This window comes from Gopherus flavomarginatus, chromosome 2, assembly GCF_025201925.1.
Source record: "Gopherus flavomarginatus isolate rGopFla2 chromosome 2, rGopFla2.mat.asm, whole genome shotgun sequence".
In the NCBI taxonomy this organism is placed as follows: Eukaryota; Metazoa; Chordata; order Testudines; family Testudinidae; genus Gopherus; species Gopherus flavomarginatus.
This window is the reverse complement of record NC_066618.1, coordinates 255,070,423-255,096,692: the sequence shown is the minus strand read 5'-3', so window position 1 is coordinate 255,096,692 and position 26,270 is coordinate 255,070,423. Positions and strand designations below refer to the sequence as shown.

The 26,270-nt window shown below is 40.0% G+C and overlaps 1 protein-coding gene across 1 annotated transcript in view; it reads right to left on the bottom strand.

Moving 5' to 3' along the window:
* SLC26A7 (solute carrier family 26 member 7) overlaps window positions 1–23,155 on the bottom strand; it is a 151,923-nt gene extending 128,768 nt beyond the window's left edge. Inside the window, exons 1-2 of the mRNA XM_050941497.1 lie at window positions 22,684–23,155; window positions 2,507–2,617 (exon numbers count right to left, since the gene is read on the bottom strand). Coding sequence (XP_050797454.1) covers window positions 2,507–2,617; window positions 22,684–22,876 — 304 coding nt within the window. The 5' untranslated portion in view covers window positions 22,877–23,155. The remainder of the gene's footprint in view (window positions 1–2,506; window positions 2,618–22,683) is intronic.
* Between the last annotated feature and the right edge of the window lie 3,115 nt (window positions 23,156–26,270).

Genomic DNA, 26,270 nt, shown 5'->3' with positions numbered 1-26,270 from the left:
ACTTTAAACAATGAATGTTCAGCACATGCTTATGTGCTTTCCTGAATCAGGGCCTTTGGGATTATGGGATATGTGCAATAGTGGCATACTTCTGCTGAAATGATTAACATGAAAATACATTGTGTTCACATTTACAATATCTTCTTCACAACCACAAGGGACAGAAACATTTCTGTATGAAAGTTTAGATTGTGAAGCACAATTCTGTGGCAAGGGCTGGAGTCCAAAAGGTGGATTCTACAGCAAATCCCAAACCATAGAATTGTAGGATACAGGGCCTTGAGTATACGCCACAAATCCTGGGCTGAATGACATTTGCTCATTTCACCCCATGGATACTGTGTCTATCCTGAAGTCCTGCCCTTTGTCCATTTCACCACCCTCATGCTACATAACAGAGTTTATTACCACCAGGTATTTTTTCTGCACATTAAGGGTGCAATGTAAGATGATGAGTGAGGTACTTTTTTCCTTTAGTGAGCTTTAGTTTAAAAATCAACTGTTCATGGAGAAATTTGTAAACATTGTCTATTTTGAAACAGTTTTCCTCATATTTTCACCTTTTTTTTTTAAATGAAAAAGGGATATACTAATGAGAGAAGACAAATAAAGGAACTATAAGTGTTATATCCTTGGGGGAAGCCGGTTTAGGAAGAAATCACTTGAGGCCAGACAGCAGACAGCTAACAAAACCACCATTTATTTACAGACACAGAGCTCGCCTAACCAGCCGAAGCTGGCTGGGCTATCCCCTAATAATCTAACTCAGTTGCCATAGGAACAAAAACCGTGACAACCAAATATACAACAATAAGGCTATATACCAACCTACCTTTACCCTAGCTCCTTCCACATAATTATTCTCCAAAAACTAAGCTTTCATTTAAAAGAAAGTTTCTCACTCCTGTGAAGTGAGTATGCCGATCATTTTAGCAGAAGCATCCATGTAATGTATTTGTCCCACACTCCCAAACTGCCTCCCCAGGTATCAAAGGCCCCAGAGACGTCCTCCCTGACAATTTCTGTGTGCATAACACAAGGGATACTGTAACAGTGATGTTATTCATGTGAATAGTTCATTGATTAAAATAACTTTTTTTTCAAAAATAGGCTTCTGCAGAATTTCTAGTTTGCTACATCAGAGCAACAAAACCCAAGGACCTTGACACAGAATTCATGTCCTGTTTGCTGTAAATTATATGGAGATTTGACAATATAACATACATATATTGGGATACAAATTCTACGTACTTTGGAATGTATATTGGTTTCCCAGTAGACCACACAGCTCTTATGGAGCTGTTAACAGTATTACTAACCGCAGATTTTGGCACACATATCAATTTCAAAGCCATGTAGTTACTCAAAAGAAAGTGTTTGCTTCTTAGAAAACGTATTAGCCAGAGGGGAGATGTATGCAGTTGAGCTATGTGAATCCTGCGGGGTGTGCTTTGCGTGTGGTTGCCAATTTCCAAGAACCATCTCCCCTCCTCTCAAAAGGCTCCCACCACCACTCCCCTTCCCCTAAGGTGCAGGATACCCCTTTCACATTTTATCTTTGGTTGATTCGCGAGAGGGGCTACTACCCTGCATTCAAGCTCATTGTACTTGCCTACTAGAACCAAGTGTCTGTCTCTATACTTCCCCTGGTCTTCTAGGTCACTGGGAGGCCACTATTCCCACAGAGCAGTTTCTTGATAGTCTAACCTGATGAATACAATTGCCTTCCTCAGTTCATAACAGGCTTTCTTAGGGAACAAAGCAGTCAATAATCTAGCAGGAGCTCGTAAACGCTTCTTGCCCCTGTGGGTAGCTCTGCTCAAAGCAGTGGTGAGGAGGCCACATAATCACTAGCATGGCAGCTAGGGAAATCCCAGCGGTTCCTTAGCTTCTACAGTGGAAGTGATGGGGCATCTGCACCCTTCAGCTCAATAGAAGCAGCTGATCATGAGTAATCCCAATTCTACTGAAGTATTTGGAGTAGGGAGAGAGTATTTTTTTGGTGAGAAGTACTGGGGTTGTGTTTTAGCAATGTGAGAAATAATGAGGTTTTTCTATAGCTTACGAACAGTCAAACTTTTAGTTGTTCCTGTTTATATTTAAAAAGGCTCTCTTTAGCTGAGCTCTTGTCTGTTAAAGTTTTAGCTTCAAGCAAATTTATATAGTAAAGTGCATAAGCCCCTAATAAGCTGTATTTATAAAGGAAATATTGATGTAGTATTCAGTTATAGTGGTAGGAATGGCTCCAGTATAATCTTAACAAGGCTTTTCTTTTTCTTGAAAACACTTCTTAAGCAGAAAAAGATGTAGCTATAAAGAAAAGGCACAAAGAAATGTAAACAGGTTAATCTGTTTTAAGACACTTCCCTCTTTCCCACAACTGATCCTGTGATGCTTAGTACCTTCAACTTGCACTGAGATGACCAGTTGCTGAGGAAGCTCCTCATTTCACAGAACACACTCAGCAACTTGCAGGATGGGAGCCTAAATGTTTCCAGATACTTACCTGTTGCAACATGGCGTCCCATTCCAAACACAGCATAAATGATGACAGGAAAGAGAGAGCCATATAAACCAAACACTGGATGAACTGAAGACAGAACAGCAAAGGCCAGCCCTATAGAGAATGATAATGGGAATTAGTAAACAATACATTAAGAACATAAGAACAGCCATACTGGGTAAGACCAAAGGTCTATCAAGCCCAGTATCCTGTCCTCTGACAGTGGCCAATGGCAGGTGCCCCAAAGGGAATGAACAGACAGGTTATCATCAAGTGATCCATGCCCTGTCACCAAATCCCAGCTTTTGGCAAACAGAGGCTAGGGACACCATTCCTGTCCATCCTGGCTAATAGCCATTGATGGACCTATTGTCCAGGAATCTATCTAGCTCCTTTTTGAACCCCATTATAGTATTTGCCTTCACAACACCCTCTGGCAAGGAGTTCTAGAGGCTGACAGGGCATTGCATAAAAAATACTTTCTTGTGTTTCTTTTAAACCTGCTACCTATTAATTTCATTTGGTGGCCCCTTGTTCTTGTATTATGAGAAGTAAATAACACTTCCTTATCTACTTTGTCTATACCACTCATGATTTTATAGACCTCTATCATATCCTCCCTTAGTCACCTCTTTTCCAAGCTGAAAAGTCTCAGTCTTATTAATCTTTCCTCATATGGAAGTCATTCTATTCCCCTAATCATTTTTGTTGCCCTTTTCTGAACTTTTTCCAATTCCAAAATATCTTTTTTGAGATGGAGTGACCACATCTGCATGCAGTATTCAAGGTGTGGGCGTACTGTGGATTTATATAGCGGCAATATGATATTTTCTGTCTTATTATCTATCTCTTTCTTAATTATTCTCAACATTCTGTTCGCTTTTTTGACTGCTACTGCACATTGAGTGGATGATTTCAGAGAGCTATCCACAATGACTCCAAGATCTCTTTCTTCAATGGTAACAGCTAATTGAGACCCCATTGTTGTATATATATAGTTAGGATTATGTGCATTACTTTGCATTTATCAACATTAAATTTCATCTGCCATTTTGTTGCCCAGTCACTCAGTTTTGTGAGATCCTTCTGTAGCTCTTCACAGTCTGTGTGGGACTTGAGTAGTTTTGTATCATCTGCAAATTTTGCCACCTCACTGTTTACCCCTTTTTCCAGATCGCTTATGAATATTCAAAATAGGACTGGGCCCAGTACAGATCCCTGGGGGACACCACTAGTTAACCCTCTCCATTCTGAAAATTTACCATTTATTCCTACTCTTTGTTTCCTATCTTTTAACTAATTACTAATCCATGACAGAACCTTCCCTCTTATCCCATGACTGCTTACTTTGCTTAAGAACCTTTGGTGAGGGACCTTGTCAAAGGCTTTCTGAAAATCTAAATATATTATATCCACTGGATCTCCTTTGTCCACATGCTTGTTGACCCCCTCAAAGAATTCTAGTAGATTGGTGAGGCATGATTTCCCTCTACAAAAATCATATTAACTATTTCCCAACAAATTATGTTCATCTATGTGTCTGACAATTTTGTTCTTTACAATAGCTTCAACCAATTTGCTGGTACTGAAGTGAGGTTTACTGGCCTGTAGTTACCAGGGTCACCTCTGCAGCCCTTTTTAAAAATTGCCGTCACATTAGCTATCCTCCAGTCATTTGGTACAGAAGCTGATTTAAATGATAGGTTACAGATGACAGTTAGTAGCCCTGCAATTTCACATTTGAGTTCCTTCAGAACTCTTGGGTGAATACCATCAGGTCCTGGAGACTTATTACTGTTTAGTGTATCAATTTGTTCCAAAAACCTCCTCTAATGACACCTCAATTTGGGACAGTTCCTCAGATCTGTCACCCAAAAAGAATGGCTCGGGTTTGGGAATCTCCCTCACATCCTCAACAGTGAAGACCGATGCAAAGAATTCATTTAGTTTCTCCATAATGGCCTTATCGTCTTTGAGTGCTCCTTTAGCATCTTGATCATCCAGTGCTCCCACTGGTTGGTTAGCAGGCTTTCTGCTTCTGATGTATTTAAAAAAAATTGCTATTACTTTTGGAGTCTTTGGCTAGCTGTTCTTCAAATTCTTTTTTGGTCTTTCTAATTATATTTCTACACTTCATTTGCCAGAGTTTATGCTCTTTTCTATTTTCCTCATTAGGATTTATCTTCCACTTTTTAAAGGATGCCTTTTTGCCTCTCACTGCTTCTTTTACTTTGTTGTTTAACCACAGCAGCTCTTTTTTGGTTCTCTTACTATGTTTTTTAAATTGGGGTATACGTTTAAGTTGAGCCTCTATTATGGTGTCTTTAAAAAGTTTCCAGGGATTTTACTTTGGGTACTGTATTTTTTAACTTCTGTTTCACTAGCCTCCTCATTTTTGTGTAGTTCTCCTTTCTGAAATTAAATGGTACAGTGTTGGGCTGCTGTGGAGTTTTCCCCGCCACAGGGATGTAATATTTAATTATATTATGGTCACTATTATCAAGTGGTCCAGCTATATTCACCTCTTGGACCTGATCTTGTGCTCCACTTTGGACTAAATCAAGAATTGCCTCTCTTCTTGTGGTTTTCCAGGAGGAGCTGCTCCAACTTTATCTCAGCATCCCTTCCTGAGGTGATATGTACCCAGTCAATATGGGGACAGTTGAAATCCCCCATTATTATTATTGAGTTTTTATTTAATAGCCTCTCTAATCTCCCTGAACATTTCAGAGTCACTAACACCATCCTGGTCAAGTGGTCTGTAACATAGCCTTTCTGCTATATTCTTATTTTTCAAGCATGGAATTACTACAATCCATAGAGATTATATAGTGCAATTTAGTTCATTTAAGATTTTTACTTCATTTGATTCTACGCTTTCTTTCACACATAGTCCCACTCCCCCACCAGCACAAACTGTTCTGTCCTTCAGATATATTTTGCGCCCTGGCATTACTGTGTCCCATTGATTATCCTCATTCCACCAGGTTTCTGTGATGCCTATTATATCAATATTCTCATTTAATACTAAGCGCTTTAGTTCACCCATCTTATTATTTAGACTTCTAGCATTGGTATATAAGTATTTTAATCCTTTGCACCAACACATCAAATTACTTTACATTTGGTTTTGGTGGTAAAGTCCACAGATTTAACAGCAGGATTAAAACTACCTGCAATGATAATTACATCTATAAAAAGCTAAGGCATAAACCAGCCACTAAGTAATGCGGTTTGGAGGAATCTTCTGTTGTGGGTGGATTTTTCCATAATTATCTATTAATAATACCTAGTTCTTATATAACACTTTTCATCCATAGATCTCAAAGCACTTTACAAAGGAGGTCAGTATCATTATCCCCATTTTACAGACAGGAAAATGGAGGCACAAAGGAGGGACATGACTTGCCCAAGGTCACTAAGTAGGACAGCAGCAGAGCTGGGAATGGAATCCATGTCTCCCGAGTCCTCATCCAGCACCTTCCTCTAAGGCATCTGGGATTAGTCACTGACAGAGATAGGATACTGGACTATATAGATCAGGGGTCAGCAACCTTTCAGAAGTGGTGTGCTGAGTCTTCATTTATTCACTCTAATTTAAGGTTTTGCATGCCAGTCAGGGCTGGCTCCAGCTTTCTGCAAAGAAAAGCCGATTAGCAGCAATTCGGCAGGAGCTCAATATCGCACCACTTCAGTCTTCTGTGGCAATTCGGCAGCAGGTCCTTCACTCCCTCTCTGGCAGCACTTGGGCAGCAGCTTAAAGAGGACGAGAGGGACTGAGGGACCCACCGCCGAATTCCCGCTGAAGACCTGGAGGTACCACCCCGATACTGGATGGAGTGCTGCCCCTTTGTATTGGCCGCCCCAAGCACCTGTTTCCTTTGCTGGTGCCTGGAGCCGGCCCTTGTGCCAATAATATATTTTAATGTTTTTAGAAGGTCTCTTTCTATAAGTCTATAATATATAACTAAACTATTGTTATATGTAAAGTAAATAAGGTTTTTAAAATGTTTAAGAAGCTTCATTTAAAATTAAATTAAAATGCAGAGCCTCCACCAGACTGGTGGCCAGGATCCAGGCAGCGTGAGTGCCACTGAAAATCAGCTCGCATGCCACCTTCGGCACGTGTGCCATAGGTTGCCTACCCCGATATAGATAATTGATCTCATATAGCAATTCCTATGTCCATGTCGGGGACAGCAAGACAGGATTCTCAGCCCAAAGTCCACAGAAAAGAGAAGGCACATGGTGAAAAGAAACACACCAGAAACTCCAGAAGAGGCAGAAGCAGAGGAATACTTGCCCTGCCTAAAGGGGCGGGCAGGAAGAAGAGGGGAGCATGGGGAAAGGAGAGGACTACCTAAGTCTAATCTACGCAGCACAATTATTTAAATTAGTGGGGTGATTTTTTTAATCCAGATAGTTATACCGGTACAACTCCTACTGCCTATGTAGTTTTGCTGGTATAAAGGTGTTTCATGCAGGTATAGCTTATCCTTTTTCCTGTTTGGGAATTAGCTATATCAGTATAACTTCATCCACTCTAGGGGAGCTGTACTAGTTAAACTAGACCTCTACAGTCAAAGTGGTACAACTTTTATGTGTAGATAAACTCTGAGGAAATAGACAATGGACCCCTTACTGAATCGCTAGAACCAGGGGTCCATTTTCTAAGCAGTGTGTGTGAAATGGGTCCATAAATCCTGGCTAAGGTGAACTGCAAAACTTCGTACGTTTAAGATCCAATGTCATTAAACAGTATGCACGTGCAAAGTAGACAATTACAAATATAGAACATTTACATTTAAAAACAAAATAGTAACACTTCAGTGAATGGAGTACACACTCTGAACTACATTGGTAACTATTCGACACTGCTCTACAGAATTTAGTTCTTGTGTATTGTTTTCGGTGTCTGTGATCAGTTCTTTCCTGCAGGGGAAGTACAGAACGTGACCTGTTATTTATATCAGAATAATTTTCAAATATATATTTTAATGTATAAAGTCAGGTGGGGGTAGTCTGTGTGTTGTTTTTTAGTCTGCACTTACAGATTTGGGATGTTAACCAGTTTTAAGATTAAATAAAATGTGTGAATTTTACCTTTAATAGGTATTCATATGCTTAAATTAATAGAATTACTCAGTTCAAGAGGGATTAATTGAGGAATTGTAATGGCTAGTGGAGAGTACTGTAATGACCCTCAAGCCAAATTAAGAAATTTCCTGCTGTAGGATGTTTACTTATTTGCTACTCACAGCTACTAATCAATATGGGATTAAATACAGTATTACTTTGTTTCCTCTTAGCTCTAATGGGGGAAATGAGGCTTTAGCTACTGGGAAGCAAGCTGTCTCTATCTAGTTATAAATGTCAGACTTACCAGATTCTCACCCCTCTGCAAGCGTTTACTTTGTTTTTCAGTTTCCAAAAAATGGTTTGAATCCGAGACTTATGACTAATGTGGCCAGACTGTGTTTGGTCCAGCACTCATGAACAAGATGTGTCCAGGGCACAAGGAGTCCTAGGTGCTTAGCATTCAGGGAAAACGAGAGCCATAACCCATCCCCTCCTCACTGCCCAATAGAGCTGGCCCACACAAACAGAGTCCACATTGAACACTGGAAATGGTGTGGCAGGGGCCACTTAGATCCACACATCCCCAGTGTCCCTGGAGGAATTCCACCTATTTTAGGGAGCTGCTGCTGGGCAGTGCATTTTCACACCCTATATGTAGGGGCACAATCTAGGTATAATTCAGCCCATCTTGTTTTATTTTTAAACTCTGTCCTGTTATGGCCATTTAGTTTCCAGAAGTAGTTTCTCATTCCTTCTATGTTACCTAGAAAACAATGAGACAGTGCTGCTAGTGGTTAGGACAGGTCACCAGGACTCAGAAATCCTAGATTCTATTCCTGGCTCTACCACTGATTTTATATGGTTTCAGACAAACTGCACGTTTCAGTTTACCCATCTATGCAATGGCTATCATCAGAAGGGTGTCATAAAGCTTAATAAAATCCCTCTTAAGCATGAAATCCTCAGGTGTAAGGTATTATAAAAATTCAAACCATTTTATTAACAAATAGAGCAGAGGGTGGTTTGATTTCACTCACTAATTTTAGTTTTTCAATTTCAACTTTGTTACAATACATTAGTTGGGTTCAAAAAGTAGTCAAAAGACAGGAAACAGATGGTAATAATACTACTGTATTGCACTTCTTCACACTGAAAAGTAATTAAGAATGGAGTTGTCAGCTCCTCATTTTTAAGGAAGGAGAACCCCACTGGCGGCGAAAGTAAGGCTTTCAAGAAAGAATGGCTATTCCAATGTAAAGAACTGCAAACAAGAAATGAACAATAGGTTCAGATATTATATATAAATACTGTGGTGGCATGCTTTAGTTAACTCACTATCAGAAGATAACATTGTGTGCCACAGTTTCTTTTAAAATGGAGCTCTCTGGCTATCACTGGGCTTCATGACACATCACATGCTATACTGTGTATGCTACACTGGCCAAGCTGGCGACATGTGGCACCGCTGCAGGTAGATGGCAAACGCAGATAGCTATAGAATAATGAACCTGGGTACAAACAAGAAAAGCTAATAAGTCCTGTATCTTAACTTGCTGACTTGGGAATTACTATTGAATGTGCCAGTTTGAAACTACAACTTTGACAGTAACAAAGTGTCACCAAAGAAGCAAATTAGGGTCAGATTAGTCACAATTACAGTTAAATTCCCACATCTGGATATATACACCTGAACACATGGCTATCCAAATGGAAAAGCTACACCATCTCTTTTTGGCACCATGGTATATAAAATAAAAATATTATCCTAGGACAAGAAAAAGACGACAGTATCTCAGGTCTACAATTAATCTTGTGACTTTTGCAAATATCTCACAATCCACTATTCTCAATGCAAAATTAAATAAATCTTGCCTGAAGTCCTGTACACTCAAAGAACTTCCTTGTTGGGGTCCAGAAGGGCATTAAAATTGTGCTTGTTGACTTCAAACATTTTTCCATTGTTCAAATCTGGATGCCCTAATAAGATGTCCAAATCCCATATCTGGGACACTCAAATAAGCACTAATAAATTTGCCCTTCAATGTGGTAACATACAACTCCTCACAAGTTGCACACACATATCCAAGGACAGAATTTGGCCCTTAGACATGTGAAATGCCTAAGTACAGACAAAATGACATACTTTAAGTGTCCACATTTGAAAATGGGCCCCCAGAGTGAAGTACTCATCTCTATAATACAATGCAAAAACATAATCATCTCTTTTCCAAACTATGTTTAAGGGGGGGACATGACAGTGGTTTTCAAATACTTGACAGGCTGCCATAGAAAAGATAAAGAAAAGTTAATCTCTCTTGCCACCGAAGGCAGGATTAGAGGCAATAGGTTCAAACTACAGCATAGCAGATTTAGATTAAATCCCAGGAAAAACTTCCTAACTATAAGAAGAGTAAGACAAAGGTAGACTGCTTAGAGAGGTTGTGAAAGCTCCTTCACTGGAGGTTTTCAAAAGGAGGCTGGATAGCCATCGGTCTTGGAGGGTTTAGCCACAACAAATCCTGCACCTTGGCAGGGGGTTAGACTAGATGACCCTTTCTGTCCCTTCTAACCCTATGATTCTATAACATTTCATCACCACAGGGCAGAGAACAAATATAAAGCTCTCTACGTCTCTTAAACTGTACTTAAGCCCTTAAAACAGAGCTCAAGGGAAGAATAGGGGTTAGTGTGGCTCTTCTGCACTAAAGTGAAGTTCACCCTGAATACAAGCCTCTTGATTTTAACTTAAAAAAAACCTTCCTCTTGAAGCAAGGCTGGAAACCAAGGATTGTCATTAATATTTGGACATAGCATTCTAACGTAAATTAAGGCTATAAAGCCATAAAATCATTTATTTAGATTTAACATTAAAAATAATACATAGAAAAACTATGAGCACACTGTTCATAAGAGTTACAATATCCACCCAGCAGCATTATGACTAATATACAAATGAATTAACTCTCCCAGTGAGCAACTTTACACAACAACTTCCCACGAATGGCCCAAATAAAAATGGAAAAACTCCAGAAAATCCTCCCAAACCCAAATCATAACTTAATCCTTCCCAAAATGAACCCTACCAAGTCAATGTTTTTTGCAGTATCCTGGGAAGATCATTAGGTTTGGGCAGATCTGGGCCAAGCTGGGGAGCAATTTAGAATCTGCACTAGTTCTCTACTTTGTCTTCATTTTTCCATCAACATTTGTCTTGTTCATCAGCAGAGCTACTCCTTGATATTACTGATCATACAAGCCTGTGATTTTCAAGCAAAAAATGTGGATTTTTGTCTTGATGATAACACAGTTAACTGTTAACTCTGGTTCTATAATATGTGACCATGGATTGTTATGACAACAATGGTAATATTTTCTATTGTAACTAAGTCACAAGGCCCACTTTGTGGTAATCTATTGTTTGTCATACATCTCTAAGGCAGTGAATGTAAGTTGATTAAAATTTATAAAATGGAACAGAAACCAAAATTTAAAGGAACAATATCCATTTAAAAATGAGATTTTTTTTAAAAAGTTTACTTATTAATGCATCTCACTTTAGATGTTTAAAACAAAGAATTTAAAATGTAATTTATGATTGTCCAGAATCAGTTATGATTGATATCTGGCTTTTGCAGTTTGCTGTGCTTGTTGTTGATAGTGAAAGTTGGCTGGATTTGTTTAAAGTTTATGTCTAGCCAGTTTCACTTCCTTGTCCTCCTATACCACCACAATCCTACATTAATTTTTGAGTTCCAAATAGTACAGGAAAATGTTTGAATTCCAACATACAATGATTTTCATTGAAATAAAAAATAGAAAACATTTCTATTCATATTAGGTTTTGTAAGTTTCTGTTCCATTCCACTCCTACATTTTACGCCAAAACTACTTGAGTGTCCCTGAAACTGATATTAGAAAAAACAGTATCAGAAAAAACAAGAATTTCAGGGAGTGCCCTTTTCACTAGGAAAAGCAGTAAAAAGTAAAAGAGGCTCCACTGTAGCAATTGGTGTGTTCTCCCATTTGTGTCCTCCTTGCAGTAATACCAGTCTTTATATTTCATGGTCCATTTCATCTAAAATTACCTCCCACTTTGTTTTTGGTATGAAACTGATCAACAAATGGAGGGGAAAGGGGAAGATTGAAAAATTTATTTCAATTTTTTGAGTTTCATTTTTGATGAAATTTTCCAATCAGCTCTATTATTGACTTTTTCAGTGTTGCAGAACATGGTGGCGTTTCTTGGATGCACCCCCAGTGTTGCTCCATGAACCAGCCACATCACTTGAACCACACCTCCCTGATGTTCTGTTGGAAAATCAATGCTTCAGAATGACATATCTGGTATGTGAGGCACTCTGGATGTGCACATTTTTAACAATGTTACCCATAGTCAAAATTAAAGAAGTCAGAGTCATGCATGCAGGAGGTCCTGGGGTGTATAGACCCCATCCAGTCACAGCCATGAAAGTATTAATAGGGAAATTGACTGCCTTCTCAGCTAGGCTGTTTGGTGACTTCACAACAGCTGTGGAGAGAAAAAGGCTGCAGGGCAAAGGGCATGGTATGGCTGCCAGAAAGGCTGAAGAGCCTCAGAGCAGGAGCCTTCAGCCATATATTGGTGAGAAGCCATCCAGGAAGCTGGACTTCCAGGAGAAGAGGGCCACAGGATGAGACTCTGAAGAACAGCCTGCAAGAGAGGCATGGAAGCAAGCAAGACAGGGGAACAGGAAGGGGTTGGGGGAGATTGGTACCAACCACTTTATACAGGGTCCCTAGCCTGGAATCCAGAGGAGTTGGTGGACCTGGGTTCCCCTTCCAAACCCAGCAGGGTTTTTTGTTAAATCTTGAACAAGCGAGTCACATTCAAAAAGGCCAGGAACTATAAGCTCTTTATCTAGGGCAATTGGTCTCCTGACATACTGGACTCTTTAGCACACTGAGAGGGAAGAAGACTACCAATGACTCAGCAGAAGGGCCACAGTCGTAACACAGAGCTAAAACAGACTAGACAGCAACAAGTCCATCAAAGGAAGGAAGGAAAACTGAGGCAAAGTTGCCATGTCACCCCAAGAGTGGGCCTGAATGCCAACTGCAACCTCTGACATGAAGCCTTTGAATACTTTGTTAGTTCACTAGAACTTGGAACTTCACATTCCTGGGCATCCACTGAGAATCTGTAGGAATGTGAACCTCTGTAGCAGATATATATATTATCATGTTACAGTTCAGAACTCTGGGCTCAGAACACCACTCTTTGCAAGAAGTGAGAGATTTTCTTCCACCACAAGGAATATAATCACATGGGCTGTAAATTACATGGCTGCTACAAAGCTCTTCTCTATGAGGCTTCTCTAGCTTTGCTTCCAAGGAAGTGCATTCATCTTCATCTGCACATACTGCAGTTGTACATTTATAAGACAAGCCTTCCCCTCACCCCATTCTCACATGCTAGAACACAATGATTTTACCTGACTAACTCAAGTGAATCATTTTGCGTACATTTATGTCAATGCTTAAGGAAAGAGCCTGCAAAACCTAGGCAACAGATCACCCTTTGAAATAACACTGCTGGGGGTCCTGCATCAGCGGTCTGAAAAAAACTAATGCTGGCACCATGCCTCCAAAACCTTGAGCATGAGTGCAGGGATGCATGAAACCAGGTAATGGCAGTCTCCAGTCAGTGTGTGGGATTTCCTTTGTTCAGCAGTAAATCCATCTCTAGACTAAATTAACTTTAATTAAAAAAATAAACAAAATGAACCAGGGAGGTGGCAGAGATGGAGAAATTGATTTAAATCAGACTTCAGTTGCATATTTTTCTCTTCTCAGCAGGCACACATATAAGAGAGAAGATAACTACGTGTCAGGAGCCTTTTTCAGTTTGGTATGAATGTTTTGAATGTTTTTAATTGGCACAAGGAGCTGATCTGCAACCTTCTGTGCCCACAGAAGGTCATAGAAGAGTCAACAAGTGTACAATGAATGCTTTCACTGGGCACAAGAAGCTGATCTGCAACCTTTCGTGGCCACAGAAGAATCAACAAGTGTATAATGCTGCATGTAAATTCCACATGAAAATCTATCCTTATGCTGTCACTGTAACAGGGAATGTTCCCCAGTACCCAATTTTGATTTATTTGCAAATGAATGTCCTTCAAATATTGTACCTACATACTGCCATAGAAGTGATTTGCCCATCTTTTTAGTGCTTATGCATATAAACAGTGTACCATGTGGACAGACCCATTCTCAAAACAAGTGACATTTCTTATGAATCCCGCGAAATGTCATGATCTTGCCAAGACAAAGTCTGAAGCCAGAGATAAAGCACCGCTGGTTTTCTATTCATCTTCTGAGGTAATTTTCTCTCTTTAACAGTTATAAATATCACTGTATTTGTCAATTCTTGGAGGGAAGGGTATTGATGGGGAAGGGTAGTCGTGTGGCTAACTCTTAGGAATGGCAGGCGATAGATTCTATTCTTGGTTTTGCTGCAAAACTACCCTCATGCAAGTCACTTAATCTTTCTATGGGGATAATACTTTACCACCTTGCCATTCTACTGTTAGACCAAATAGTTGTAAAGAGCTTCAACATCCTCAGATGGAAAGGACAAAGTAGTATTAAGTAGATAGCAGGAAGGAGAAATCTGACATGTGCACGCTCAAATCAGAAGTGCCTCAAGTTATAAGGGGTGCCAGCAGGAGATTATGGTTTTCAGAACCTCAAGAGAGATATTTAGGTACCTCTACACTGCAATAAAAGACCCAGGGCACAGATACAACTGACCTGAGTCAGCTGACTTGGGCTCATGGAGTTCAGGTTTTGGTGCTTAAAATTGCAGTGTTGACTTTCAGGCTTAGGCTGGAGCCCACAGTCTAAAACCCAACAAGAAGGGTGGGTCTCACACCCAGACTCCAGCTGTCATGGTATAATTCCCCACTCTGAACCTTAGCGTCCAAAAGATGGGGTACCAGCATGAATTCCTCTAAGCTCAATTATCAGCATAGTACTTGTAGCGCTGCCACCAACCAGGAATTCCAGTGCCTGGTACACTCTGGTCCCCCCAAAACCTTGCCCGGGGACCCCCAAGACCCAGACCCTCTGGATCTTAACACAAGGAAAGTAAACCCTTTCCATCACCATTGCCTCTCCCAGGCTTCCCCTCCCTGGGTTACCCTGGAAGATCACTGTGATTCAAACTCCTTGAATCTTAAAACAGAGAGGAAAATGCACCTTCCCCCCTCCTTCTCTCTTCCCCTCCTAGATTCTCCCTGAGAGAGACAGTAATCCTAACACAGAGAGAAATTAGCCTCTCTCTCCCCCTTCCCTCCTTTCTCTCCACCAATTCCCTGGTGAATCCAGACCCTGTCCCCTGGGGTCTCACACCAGAATAAAAAAAAACAATCAGGTTCTTAAACAAGAAAAGCTTTTAATTAAAGGAAGAAAAAGGCAAAAATTATCTTTGTAAATTTAAGATGGAATAGGTACAGGGTGTTTCAGCTATAGACACTGGGAATATCCTCCCAGCCTAAGTATTCAAGTACAAATTAAAATCCTTTCTGCAAAATACCAATTTGAACTCCTTCCAGCCAAATACACATTTGCAAATAAAGAAAACAACCATAAGCCTAACTCGCTTTATCTAGCTAGTACTCACTATTCTGACCTTATAAAAGCCTGTATTGGAGAGATTGGAGAGAAACCTGGTTGCACATCTGGTCCCTCTGAGCCCCCAGAGTGAAGGACAACCAAAATCTAACAGCACACACAAAAACTTCCCTCCCTCAAGATTTGAAAGTATTCTGTCCCCTGATTGGTCCTCTGGTCAGGTGACAGCCAGGCTTACTGAACTTGTTAACCCTTTACAGGCAAAAGAGATATGAAGCATTTTTGTTCTATTAACTCTTACTTATCTGTTTATGACACCAGCCCAAGCCCAAACATCTACACTGCAATTTTTTGCCCCGCAACATGAGCTAACTAGTTTGTACTGTGAGATTTGGTGCCACGGGTTTTATTCTTTATGCCAGTGCACAGTACCCCTTCAGGGTCTAACTTGTTTGTGGGGGGAAGAGGATGAACTCAGCTGCATGACTACATGTCATCCAAGATTTGACTCTATTGTCTCATTCTCTCCCTCTACATATCATAATCCAAGATTAAAATGAAAATGGGAAGAGGTCAGGCCTGTTTTAGATCAGACCTTTACCAAAAGCAGGAGCTTATTCAAAATACTGTTGTAAGTCATGCATATTAGGAGCCATTTGCTAAATCTTAAACTTTTGAATTTAGATACACTAGGAGTTATTGGTTATCCTATGTGGTTTTGAGATTATGAATATTGGAGCTATGCTCACAATCACCATGTTTAATGGGGTAATCCAATATCCCCAAGAGAAACAGAAAATAAAAAAACTAGCCATTACCATTAATGAGAGTCCAGTCTCACCCTACCCAAATTTATTATTAATGTTTTTTGTGGGTGGCAGAGGTAGCACCAGAAGACCAAGAAAAAAACATTACTTTGATTCTCTCTTCTCATTTTAACAAGAGGATAAGGAATTAGGGTACTGATGATGATTGATGCATCATGTGCAGGGCAAAATTGCTCATAGAGCATTTTTCCCACTCTCTCTGCAAAATTAACTTAAGTGGCATCCCGTTTACATGATCTTCAACACTGTGACATTCCCCAGGGTACAATCTGGACTGCTGAACAGCTGTGTTCCCTCAATTCTCCAGCCTGGAGTGCTTTTTACACTGCTTCACAGTAAGCACAACCACTCCTGGCTTGTTCATAAACAACCTCTAGCATGGAAAATCACCCCCAACTCTATTATATGAGTGCTTCTAGCCAGCCACTTGTGAATTATATTACAGAGTGACACCATCAAATTCCCAGTGCCAGACTTATCCCCCAAAATGTGTCTTGTACTGCCCAGCTCTTCCTTTCTGGACAAAACAAGCTCATAGAAAGTCCATCATTTCATTAATAGAAAATGATATGTACAAACCCTGTTATCTCAAATGGAGGTTTCCAAGCACTTCAATCCAAACACACACTGCTTTAGATAGAACAATAAAGCAAACGTATTAACTATAGAAAGATAGATTTTAAGTGATTACAAGTAATGAAGCATAAAAGTCAGAACTGGTTACAAAAACTAAAAGGCAAAATGCAAACTAATACTTAATTTATCAAGCTAAGTGAACTTACAGCAAAAAGGTTTTTCTCAGCACCTGCTCACAGAAGTCTGGCTAGATTCCTTCAGCCAGGACCACTCACCCAGTTCAATGGTACATCCTTTGTCTTTCAAATGAATAGAGATGAGCAAAGAGAGGTGATTTGGGGCCTCTCTTCCTCGTTTTTATATCTTTTCCTCCTCTCTGAGAATCAGCTCTAGCTGCAGTTCACGTGATTCCCAGCTGTTGCATTGCCAAAATGTAAATTTCTTGCTCACACTCTTCTTCCTTCCAAAGAATGGCCACTTAATCAGCTGATAGTCTATTTGATTTTATTGACACCTGGCTGAGGTGTCAGTTTGCATTTTGTCTCTGAGGAACTGGTCTGTGCCTGCTTTTCTAAACTTGAAGCATGTCTCAGTAAAGTCATACAGTAGAATTTTATAACTTTACATACAATGTGGTCACACATGTTTTACTAGTACAAAAATGTTATGCAGATTATGAGTTTTTAAATGATACCTCACAAGGTATACTTTGTACACAATTTGTCACAATCTTGTAAAAAGGATGAACATGAAGGTACAGATGGTCAGAAACAGCAAACATTCCTTGAGTTAAAGAGGCAGGCTTTATAAGCAAGAGCTGTAACAGCTTTGCAGTAGGAGGGGGGTACAAAAGGGAATAGGTAATACAGGCTGACTAATTGGTTACAACAAACATTCATAAAGAATAATCTGTCATCCCTCCTTAGTTTTGTTGACAGTTTTACCCACCTGGATTGTCAGCAACCAGTGGATATGACATTGGCAGAGAAGTATGATCTATTTTCTAGATTTTGAGTACCAGATTTTTGAGAAACATTGTCAAATTAAGGACCTATTGCCAGATCATGAAGTCTCAAGTTCCTTGGCTTTCTGAGACAATTTCAGGGCAACTCAGACTTGGAGCTAAAGTGGTGGGCTTAATCCCACAACCTGAGATTCAGATCCTTGCCTGACAGTTTATTTTAAAAGCAGTTATATCTCTTTTTTCAACCATAGTGGAGTTAGCAGAATAAGAGGGAGATGATTCCATGCTCTGAAAAAAGCTGGAAGTGAAGCCTATGTTATAAAAAATTCTCACTCAACCTCTCTGCAACTGGTGAATTAAGATCTGACATTCTGGGCCACAGTACTGGGGAAGGACGTAGTGACAGCCGAGTGTGTCCTGTGGTTAGCACTGATCTACAGGATAAAAATCTCTCTGGCTTTAGGAAATTACATATGCTGAGTTGGCCCTCCTCAGCCAGTATAACAGTGGCATTTAAAGTTGCTGATCATATGAAGTTTGTTTCATCGGCTGGAAGACTGGTTGAGCATGACTGAGAACGTTCTGAACTGATTCCAACATTGCTTGAAGTAACAATCCTAGATGATAAATTCTTTGCAGAGATTACATATTCCCTTACGGAGAGGTGTTGAGTATGATGATTTTCAGTTCTATATGTTGCCTATTGGATATCTTTGAGAGAGAGAATGGATGGGATAACACCGTTAGACATCCAATCATATGCTTTAATCTCCACTGACAACAAGGGTGATATTTGTTGTTTTCGCACTTGTATCACAAAAATCTAAGAATGAATCTGAACCTAAGCAAGACCAAGAATACAGGATATGTAAGAAGAGAGGCCTTTCTCTAGGCCGCCAGATCTTTAATAAGAAGTGTTCTCCAGCCACATCTTTCACGAACTGATTTCATGCTCCACGTCTTGTGACACTGAAGACAGAATTTTGCAATGTTCTCCACCGTAACTTAAAAGGCCACAGATAGCCCAAAATGTTGCAGCTCTGTCACAGTGAGAGTTGAGCAGGGGGATTTCTAGTGACCTATTGCTGGGTTCATTTCAACAGCTGTTTGTGAGGGCACACAACAAGCTTGATTGTGGGGGGTTAATTTTAAGATACTTTGAGCTCCATCCTCACCTGTGCTGAGAGGCAACAGGGAGACAAAGTTGGCTCTAAGCCACCTCAGGGCTGTATGAACTTACACTAGCTGGAACAATTTCTTAGGAACTATTCCACTGGGCCAGAACTGCCAGAACATATTATGTTCTGGCTCTGCCTTTGACGAACCCCATACACCAGAGAAAGTCAGAGAGCAGGCGATGTAAAGTCAGTGATATGAGGCCCGATACCTTATTAGTGCCTTTTCTAATGCCACTCTTATGCATGGGACACTCTCTCTATCCCAATTCGCCAAGCCATCTACTACTGAATTTAAGTTGCTCCTAAAACTCACCTCTTCCACAAAGCATGAAAATGTGAACCAAACCAAATATTAAGTGGAAAAAATGCTAAGTAATTTCTTTCTAAGTTCTGGAAGTCACCCTACAACTCCCTATATGGTCTATGAGAAAATTTCAGGCCTACAGTTTTCCAAAGTGACCTACAAGTCCTGGTGCCTCAAGTTTCAAGTGCCCAGCTTCACAAACCTTAACGCAGCCTGATCTTTGGGAAGTACTCAGGATACCTGCCCTCTGAATATCAGTCACCTATAAGCTGGCTCATTTGGGCACCCAAAACTGAAACACTCGAAAAAATCACTGGTTAGTTTGAAATTTAGGTGGTAGCTCTTAAAATCCTACCTAAAGTAAAAAGCGACTAATACACAGAGGACATGAAAGATGATTGCTCTGCAGATTGAAGGGTCAGTTGGGCTTTTTGTTGTTGTTTTTCGGGGGAGGGGTGTCTTTTTGCTTCTGATCCTCTATTAAATGCACAGAGATGGACATTTTACTGTCTCTACAATGACCACTATCAAAACACACAAAATACATAATCTGCACCTGTTAATTGTTGTTCTCTCTCTTTCCTTGCTCCTAAGTTTTTACTTTTATTTAAAGCAGACAGCAATAGCAAAAATTGCTATTGAATTGCAACTCTATCCAAATGGTATCAAAATACTGTAGGAAGAATAACTACTAGTAGGGCTCCGTGACTGTCATGGACTTCTGCAGCTGTCAATGACGCTGACCCCAGGTCTGCCCAAGTAGCTGGCTCCAGGGCCCGCTGCTCAGATGACACCAGGGACAACACCACCTGCCGTTGCTGGAGTGGCTCTGCAGCCAGCCACTTGGGCAGCCCTGCAGCCAGCTACACCAGCTGCTGCTGGAGCGGCCCCAGGGCCAGCTGCACTGCCTCTGCTTGGATAGCCCTGCACAGCTGGCCCTGGACCACCGAGCAGTGGTCCTTGGAGCGGCCAGAACAGCTGCTCCTGGTGGTCCCTGGGCAGCCGGAGCAGCTGCTACTGGTGGCCCCCCGCAGTGGCTCCCAGGCACCCAGAGTTGCCACTGCTCAGCAGTCCCCAGGAGGCTGGAGCAGCTGCTGCTCAGCAGCCCCCGCTCAGCAGCCCCCGGCAGCTAGTGCCACTGGCCCTGGACCCCCACCCCCAAGCAGTGCCGCACACCGCCCCAGCAGTCGCCCAGGTGTCCGCCCCCCCAAGATTTAGTGAGGGGTATTTATAGTATAAGTCATGGACAGATCACAGGACCGTGAATTTTTGTTTACTGCCCACGCCCTGTTCATGACTTATACTATAAACACGATGACTAAATCGAAGTCTTAACTGTGAACATTATCTTTGTGGTTTGAGCTGTAATATATGATGCAAGGACAATGACTTCCTTTCCTCATATTCTCCTATCCCCAACCAAGAGATAATGGCCATGTTGCCTGGTATTTTGTTCAGACACAGGAAGTCACACCGGATAAGAACAGCCCTCTCTTGAGTCTAGTATCTTGTCTCTGAACATGGCCACATCTGATGACTTAGAGGAAGGTGCAAAAATTCCCATCATGGACAATTACGGAAAATACAAATGGTAAGGAAAGTTTTTTTCTTAACCACTATCAAGCTAGTGGTTGATTTATGCCCTGAAACTTGAAGGCATCTAACCCTTAAAAATATTTTATCCCATCTAATATAACTGCAGGATGATCTCAATATCCATATAAATAGCTCATCCTTTTTTGAATCACACTAGGCTTTTAGCCTCAATATCTTGTGGCAGTGAGTTCCATCTGTCAATTATCAGGCGTTTATAAATTTAACTGCTTTTAACCATTTTAAATTTGTTGCTTTCATTTTCACCGAATAACTCTTTGTTCTTGTATTATAAGAAAAGAACCCCATACACATAAGGTTTTCAAGATTTGTATTCTCTTCTTCTTGCTATAAAGCAAACTGGATTGGTTCTTTTTTTCTGTCTATTCCTAATCTCTGATTAATATTAAAGTATAGCCCCAGTACCAGACAAGAGATGCAATGCTATGAGAAGACTGGGTGCAAACAGTCTGAAAATATATTTCTCTCTCTCTCTCTCTCACAGACACACACTTCAAAATAGTTTCAAGCAAAATGGACAACTTTGATGTCAAAAAAGAGACAATTTATTCTCAGATTTTATTTGAGAGTTGCTTTGTTTTGTTTAGAGAGGATGGAGTTTGAGGTTTTTTGTTTGTTGTTTTAAGCAACAGAATTAATTTAAAGTTGTATCACATTCTTTCTAGATTACATAAACAAGATGGAATAATCTGGAAAAGCAGCATTTTTCCAGCACCACCTGAGCTTTTTAAAGTTTTATTTCGTAAGTTAGATCATTTTTGGGAACAACATTCAATTAAGATTATGCTGGATAAAACTACTAGTAATGTATAACTGTCCCTAATTTGATATTTTTGTTAGAGTTTAACATATTGTTATTAGCAGCATTTTAATTAAAATTGTTGTATAAGACTATACCAGTAAAATTAGATACTTATAGTTCACTACAGTATTAAGGTTCTTAATGTTAAATCATGCGAATGCAGATGTTCTTAATTACCCTAAAAGCACAAATACTTACACAAACCGGTTGGCTCCAGCTACAGAATAATTCAATTAAAGAAGTGCTTATAATTGAGCAGCATGAATGATAGTAAAGGCAAGCCATTCTGCAACATCTACAGTGCGCATCAGAGAAGTAGCTAGAGAGTCCATTTTGGGTAGGCAAGAAACTAACATGGCATTTGCCAGGGACGGGTATAAAGTGTTGCCTAAGTCTGCACAATGATGTTAGATAGACAGAAGACTTTGTTTCTCTGGAATCGTTCATTAGTTTGTACTTTTCACCTGTAATAACCACCAGATAAATCCAGATTGGTGTTACTTACCTATGGCTGCCAAAATAGACTACAGCTCCACCCCTAGTTTATATTAGTGCTGGAAAGGGAGATGCAATAGGTAATGTGATACAATACATCTCATTAGACCAACATAAAAGCTGAAATCACAAGCTCTCCATGCACACAAGATCCTGTCTGCAGATAATAGCTTTGGCAGAAAGCCTTTTTCCATGTATAGAATGTTTTGTTACTCGTTTACTGAAGTTCTCAAGGCTCCTACAGGTAATTGTGTAATACTGATGCTTACTTCTAAAACAAAACATTTCAAGACACAAAGTTATTTTGTAGCTCTTTGTTTGTTTCTAATGTGAAAGTGGGTAGTGAGGGCCAGTTACACTAGTAATACATTGCATAACACCAGCATTCGTCCTTGTGTCACTGCTCTCTCATGCGCTGCAATATGTCTTGAGTTACTGTCAAAGTGACAGGTTCATAGTAACATTAATCCCCTGTTCACAGACCTTGGTCAAAAACAAGAAAAGATGTTTGTTTACAATGTATAAAAAGTGAGAGTTGTAAAAAACTCTCTTCCACACATCCCATTAGATTAGGTCTAATTAAAATGTACAATTCTTTTTTTTCTATGTTTTTTTTAAACCATGCTTCATCCTAACACTAAGAAGCAAGAAATGAAAACTCTACTGAAAAGTGACAATTGTCTGACTAAAGCTATTTAAAATGTGATAATCAGATGTATTACTGTACCTTGAGGTACCTGTTGAATTGCAAGCATCATCCCAGAGACTGTATCAGGAATCAAGTTTTCCTTCAAATTGTAGCTAGGTGCCCACTTCAAAATAGGCAGCCTTCTTACACACCACAGTTTGATATCTTCACAGCGAAGAGCATGGATCTTCCTCCACATGGCACTTTTCTTTCTCCTTTTTGCCCCTGCCATGCTTTATCTCCCCCAAAGTTTCTCCTTCTTAACAAATTACCACTGCAGAATTACCCTGTTCAGAGCCGGTCTCCAGTTCTTCTTCTGAGTTTTCAGTTTCAAAGCTATAGAAAGATGAACAGAAGCACTTACATTCTGCAGCTGTTCTCTTGTATTCAGTATACTTGATAAGTATGTTTGCTTTTAACCTTTTAAAAAGCCATCTGAAAGGGAAAGATTATTCATATAACATCTTCTTCTCTTTTCAGAAATTTGGTCTACTCTTAGGTAAGTTTACAGTTCTCGTCTCTGTAATTTCCCCCTTATATTCACTATAGTGCTTTTGCTTTTGGCCTCAGGCCAGTGGTAAAATGAGGTAGTGCTGGGCGTATGTTTAGTGTGGGTTGGGTTATGCTAATACAACCAGGAAGCGTGCAGCCAGACAAGTCTCTCCCTGACAACCACACAGAAAACAGCTTTATGCTCTCTTGTGAGGAAAATGCACACAAAACCCTTCTCTCTGCATTCAGAGGCATGTATTCGCCATGCATTAAGCACTAATTATCATTTAAGTTACCAAACATGTTACGTAAGTTTCGCAGTATTCATTTCTTATGTTTGCTGCTATATGAGACCTTAATCGAAGCAATCGTTCAGAGAGAGAAGGTTAAGCATTAAGCTTCTGGTCACTGTAAACTGGTGCTGAAAAGAAACACACGGTTCTTAAAAATAAACTGAAAGGTCAGATTAAACCAGTGATAGGCAGTATAACAAAATTCATACTGCACTCTGGAAGATTTGCAAACTATCAGTTCCACCTGCAAAGTTACAATAATACTTGTGTCTACAGTTCTTTTACAACTATTCATTCTGTTATCTTCTACTGTTGCTCCTGGCAGTTTGACACTTATACTCTCTACAGAGACAGTACATAAAATATCTTCTTATCTTACAATAAATTCATACTCCTTGTTTCAGGTGCACAGATACCACAGTGATGAGCAAGGTAGCAATATAAGTGTCCATACATTTAAATGTCTTGTGCGTTACACTGGCTCCACTGGAGCAGGGAAATAATGACATTCCTATTAAAAAAATACAGTCTGCATTTATAGGTAGTGCAAACTAGTGATACAATATATTAAGCAATAGCTCGATAGCCAAGTATGAGTACAAGGTGTATACCCAATGAGGTCCGCTCTTTCAATCTTCATTCTGAAGTCTCTGTAGCATTCCAAATGATCTCTCTCACATATTTTCCACTTTTTTTTAGACAGCACTTTCAAATTAAGGTGAACAAAACTGCAGTGTTGCCAACTCTTGTGATTTCATTGCGAGTTTTACACTGTCTGGTGTTTTTCTTAAATCGCAAGCTCTTTGATTCATGTTAGTATGGAAAGATTTCAGCCTTAATTTAAAAAAGCAAAAGTAGGTTTCTAGGCCTCATGGCTATGGAGAAAATCTTTAAAAAGTGATCCCTACAAACTTAAACAAACAGAAGGCAAACAAAAAGAACACCGATTTTATTATCTTGTACAACCTCCTGATTTTTAAATCAATCTCATGATATTGTGGGGCTTGACTCATGATTTTTGAGCATTTGATGTTCTTGGTAATACTGAACTGTGCACAGGAATCCAAAGCCCTGATCTTGCAAGTATGAGCTTGATGTCAAAATCAATGATATTATTCACATGCATAACGTTAAGCATATACTTAAGCGTTTGCATGACTGGGTCCAAAAGTGGCCTCATTCATCTTCTAAATAAGACTAATATAGTTGTTTCTTTAATCCACACTGCCACACTCTGTTTCTGTCATCTGTGTGTTTAATTTTTTTTTAAGCACTGTACTAAACTTCCAGGTTTTATAACAATTCATATTTTGTAGTATATGATGTTTTTATCTGAACTGCAGTTTAATTGGATTTTTTGTTATATGATATTCTTTCACACTGTTGATATGTAGCATAACCAAAATATTACAGTAATGCTGTGTCAACCTAGGAGACCCAAAGGCCAGCTGTAAAATTATACATATATAAAAGCTCAAACAGTTGATTCTTTACACAAAACTGTCCTGTTGGAGTTTTTCTTTAGTGGGGACTCCAGGAAATTGAGTCTGCAGCTCACCAGGGAATTGGAGGGAGGAAAAAGTCAGGGGGAAAATCTCTTTGTGTTAAATTTACTAAGCCTGACTTTGCATACCCTCTGGGTGAGGGGAGAAGAGAGATTAGCTCTCTCGGTACTTGTGTTTCCAGGACTGGAAACAGGGAGGGTGGAATCCCTCTGTTTAGATTCACGGAGCTTGCTTCTGTATATCTCTCCAGGAACCCAGGGAGGGAACACCTGGAGGGGAGGAGGGGAAAGGGAAATAGTTTATTCCCCTTTGTTGTGAGACTCAAGAAATCTGAGTCTTGGGGTCCCCCAGGGAAGGGTTTGGGAAACCACGGTGAGCTAGGCACTGTATAAATCCCTGGCTGGTGGCAGCTTTACCAGGTCCAAGCTGGTAACTAAGCTTGAAGGTTTTCATGCTAACACCCATATTTTGGACGCTAAGGTCCAAATCTGGGGGAAAATGTTATGACAAAAACTAAAAAAAAAAAAGATTGTCAAACTTTGGACTTCATCTGACAACGCTCCACATGAGTACTTTGCATTTAAAAGCATATAGGAAAAAAGTAATGAGCACAAAGGAAAGCAAGGAATCACAACCCTACGCTAACGAGCCTCAAATGCTGCACGGCCTCAAAGTTATGGCCAGGAGAAAGGGTGAGATCAGGCAGGAGAGTGTTTAATTAATTCCTCATTCATATGCAAAAATCATTGTTGAAGATAATGCAGACATGCCCATTCTCTGCCTTGCCCCTTTTTTATTTTGTATACTTTCTGAGGAAGAGAATAATCATGCAATGGGAAATGAGTGTTATTTTTGCTCAGTGCAGTGGACATTTACTGATTAACTGTTCTTGCACCCACACATGGTGTCTACTCACAGCTGCACTGGGGTACAACCACTTTGTGCTTCCTGCTCACACCATATAAAGACTTCCAGGACTGAGGTCTTTACTTTCACTAACTCAACTAAAAGGTCAGGTCAGAGATGCACAACCTAGTCCTTTCCTTATTTTCACATGGCAAAAAGCAGGTAGAAATCCTCCTATGCACAGCTAGAGGCACCCAATTGTTCTTTAATCTTGATGTAAGATTCAGCATGTTTAACTGTAACATTTACTAAGCAAAAAACCCTTAGTATTTGTGTCTGTGTGAGAGAGAGATATACCTATTCATGCACATAGAAATATGAATGCAAATCTAAATGTAGAAAGAGTTGCAACTCACCAGTGCCCACGGATATTTTGAAACACTCGTATAAGCACTAGTGAGTGGAAGAACCATTCAAATCAAGATCACAC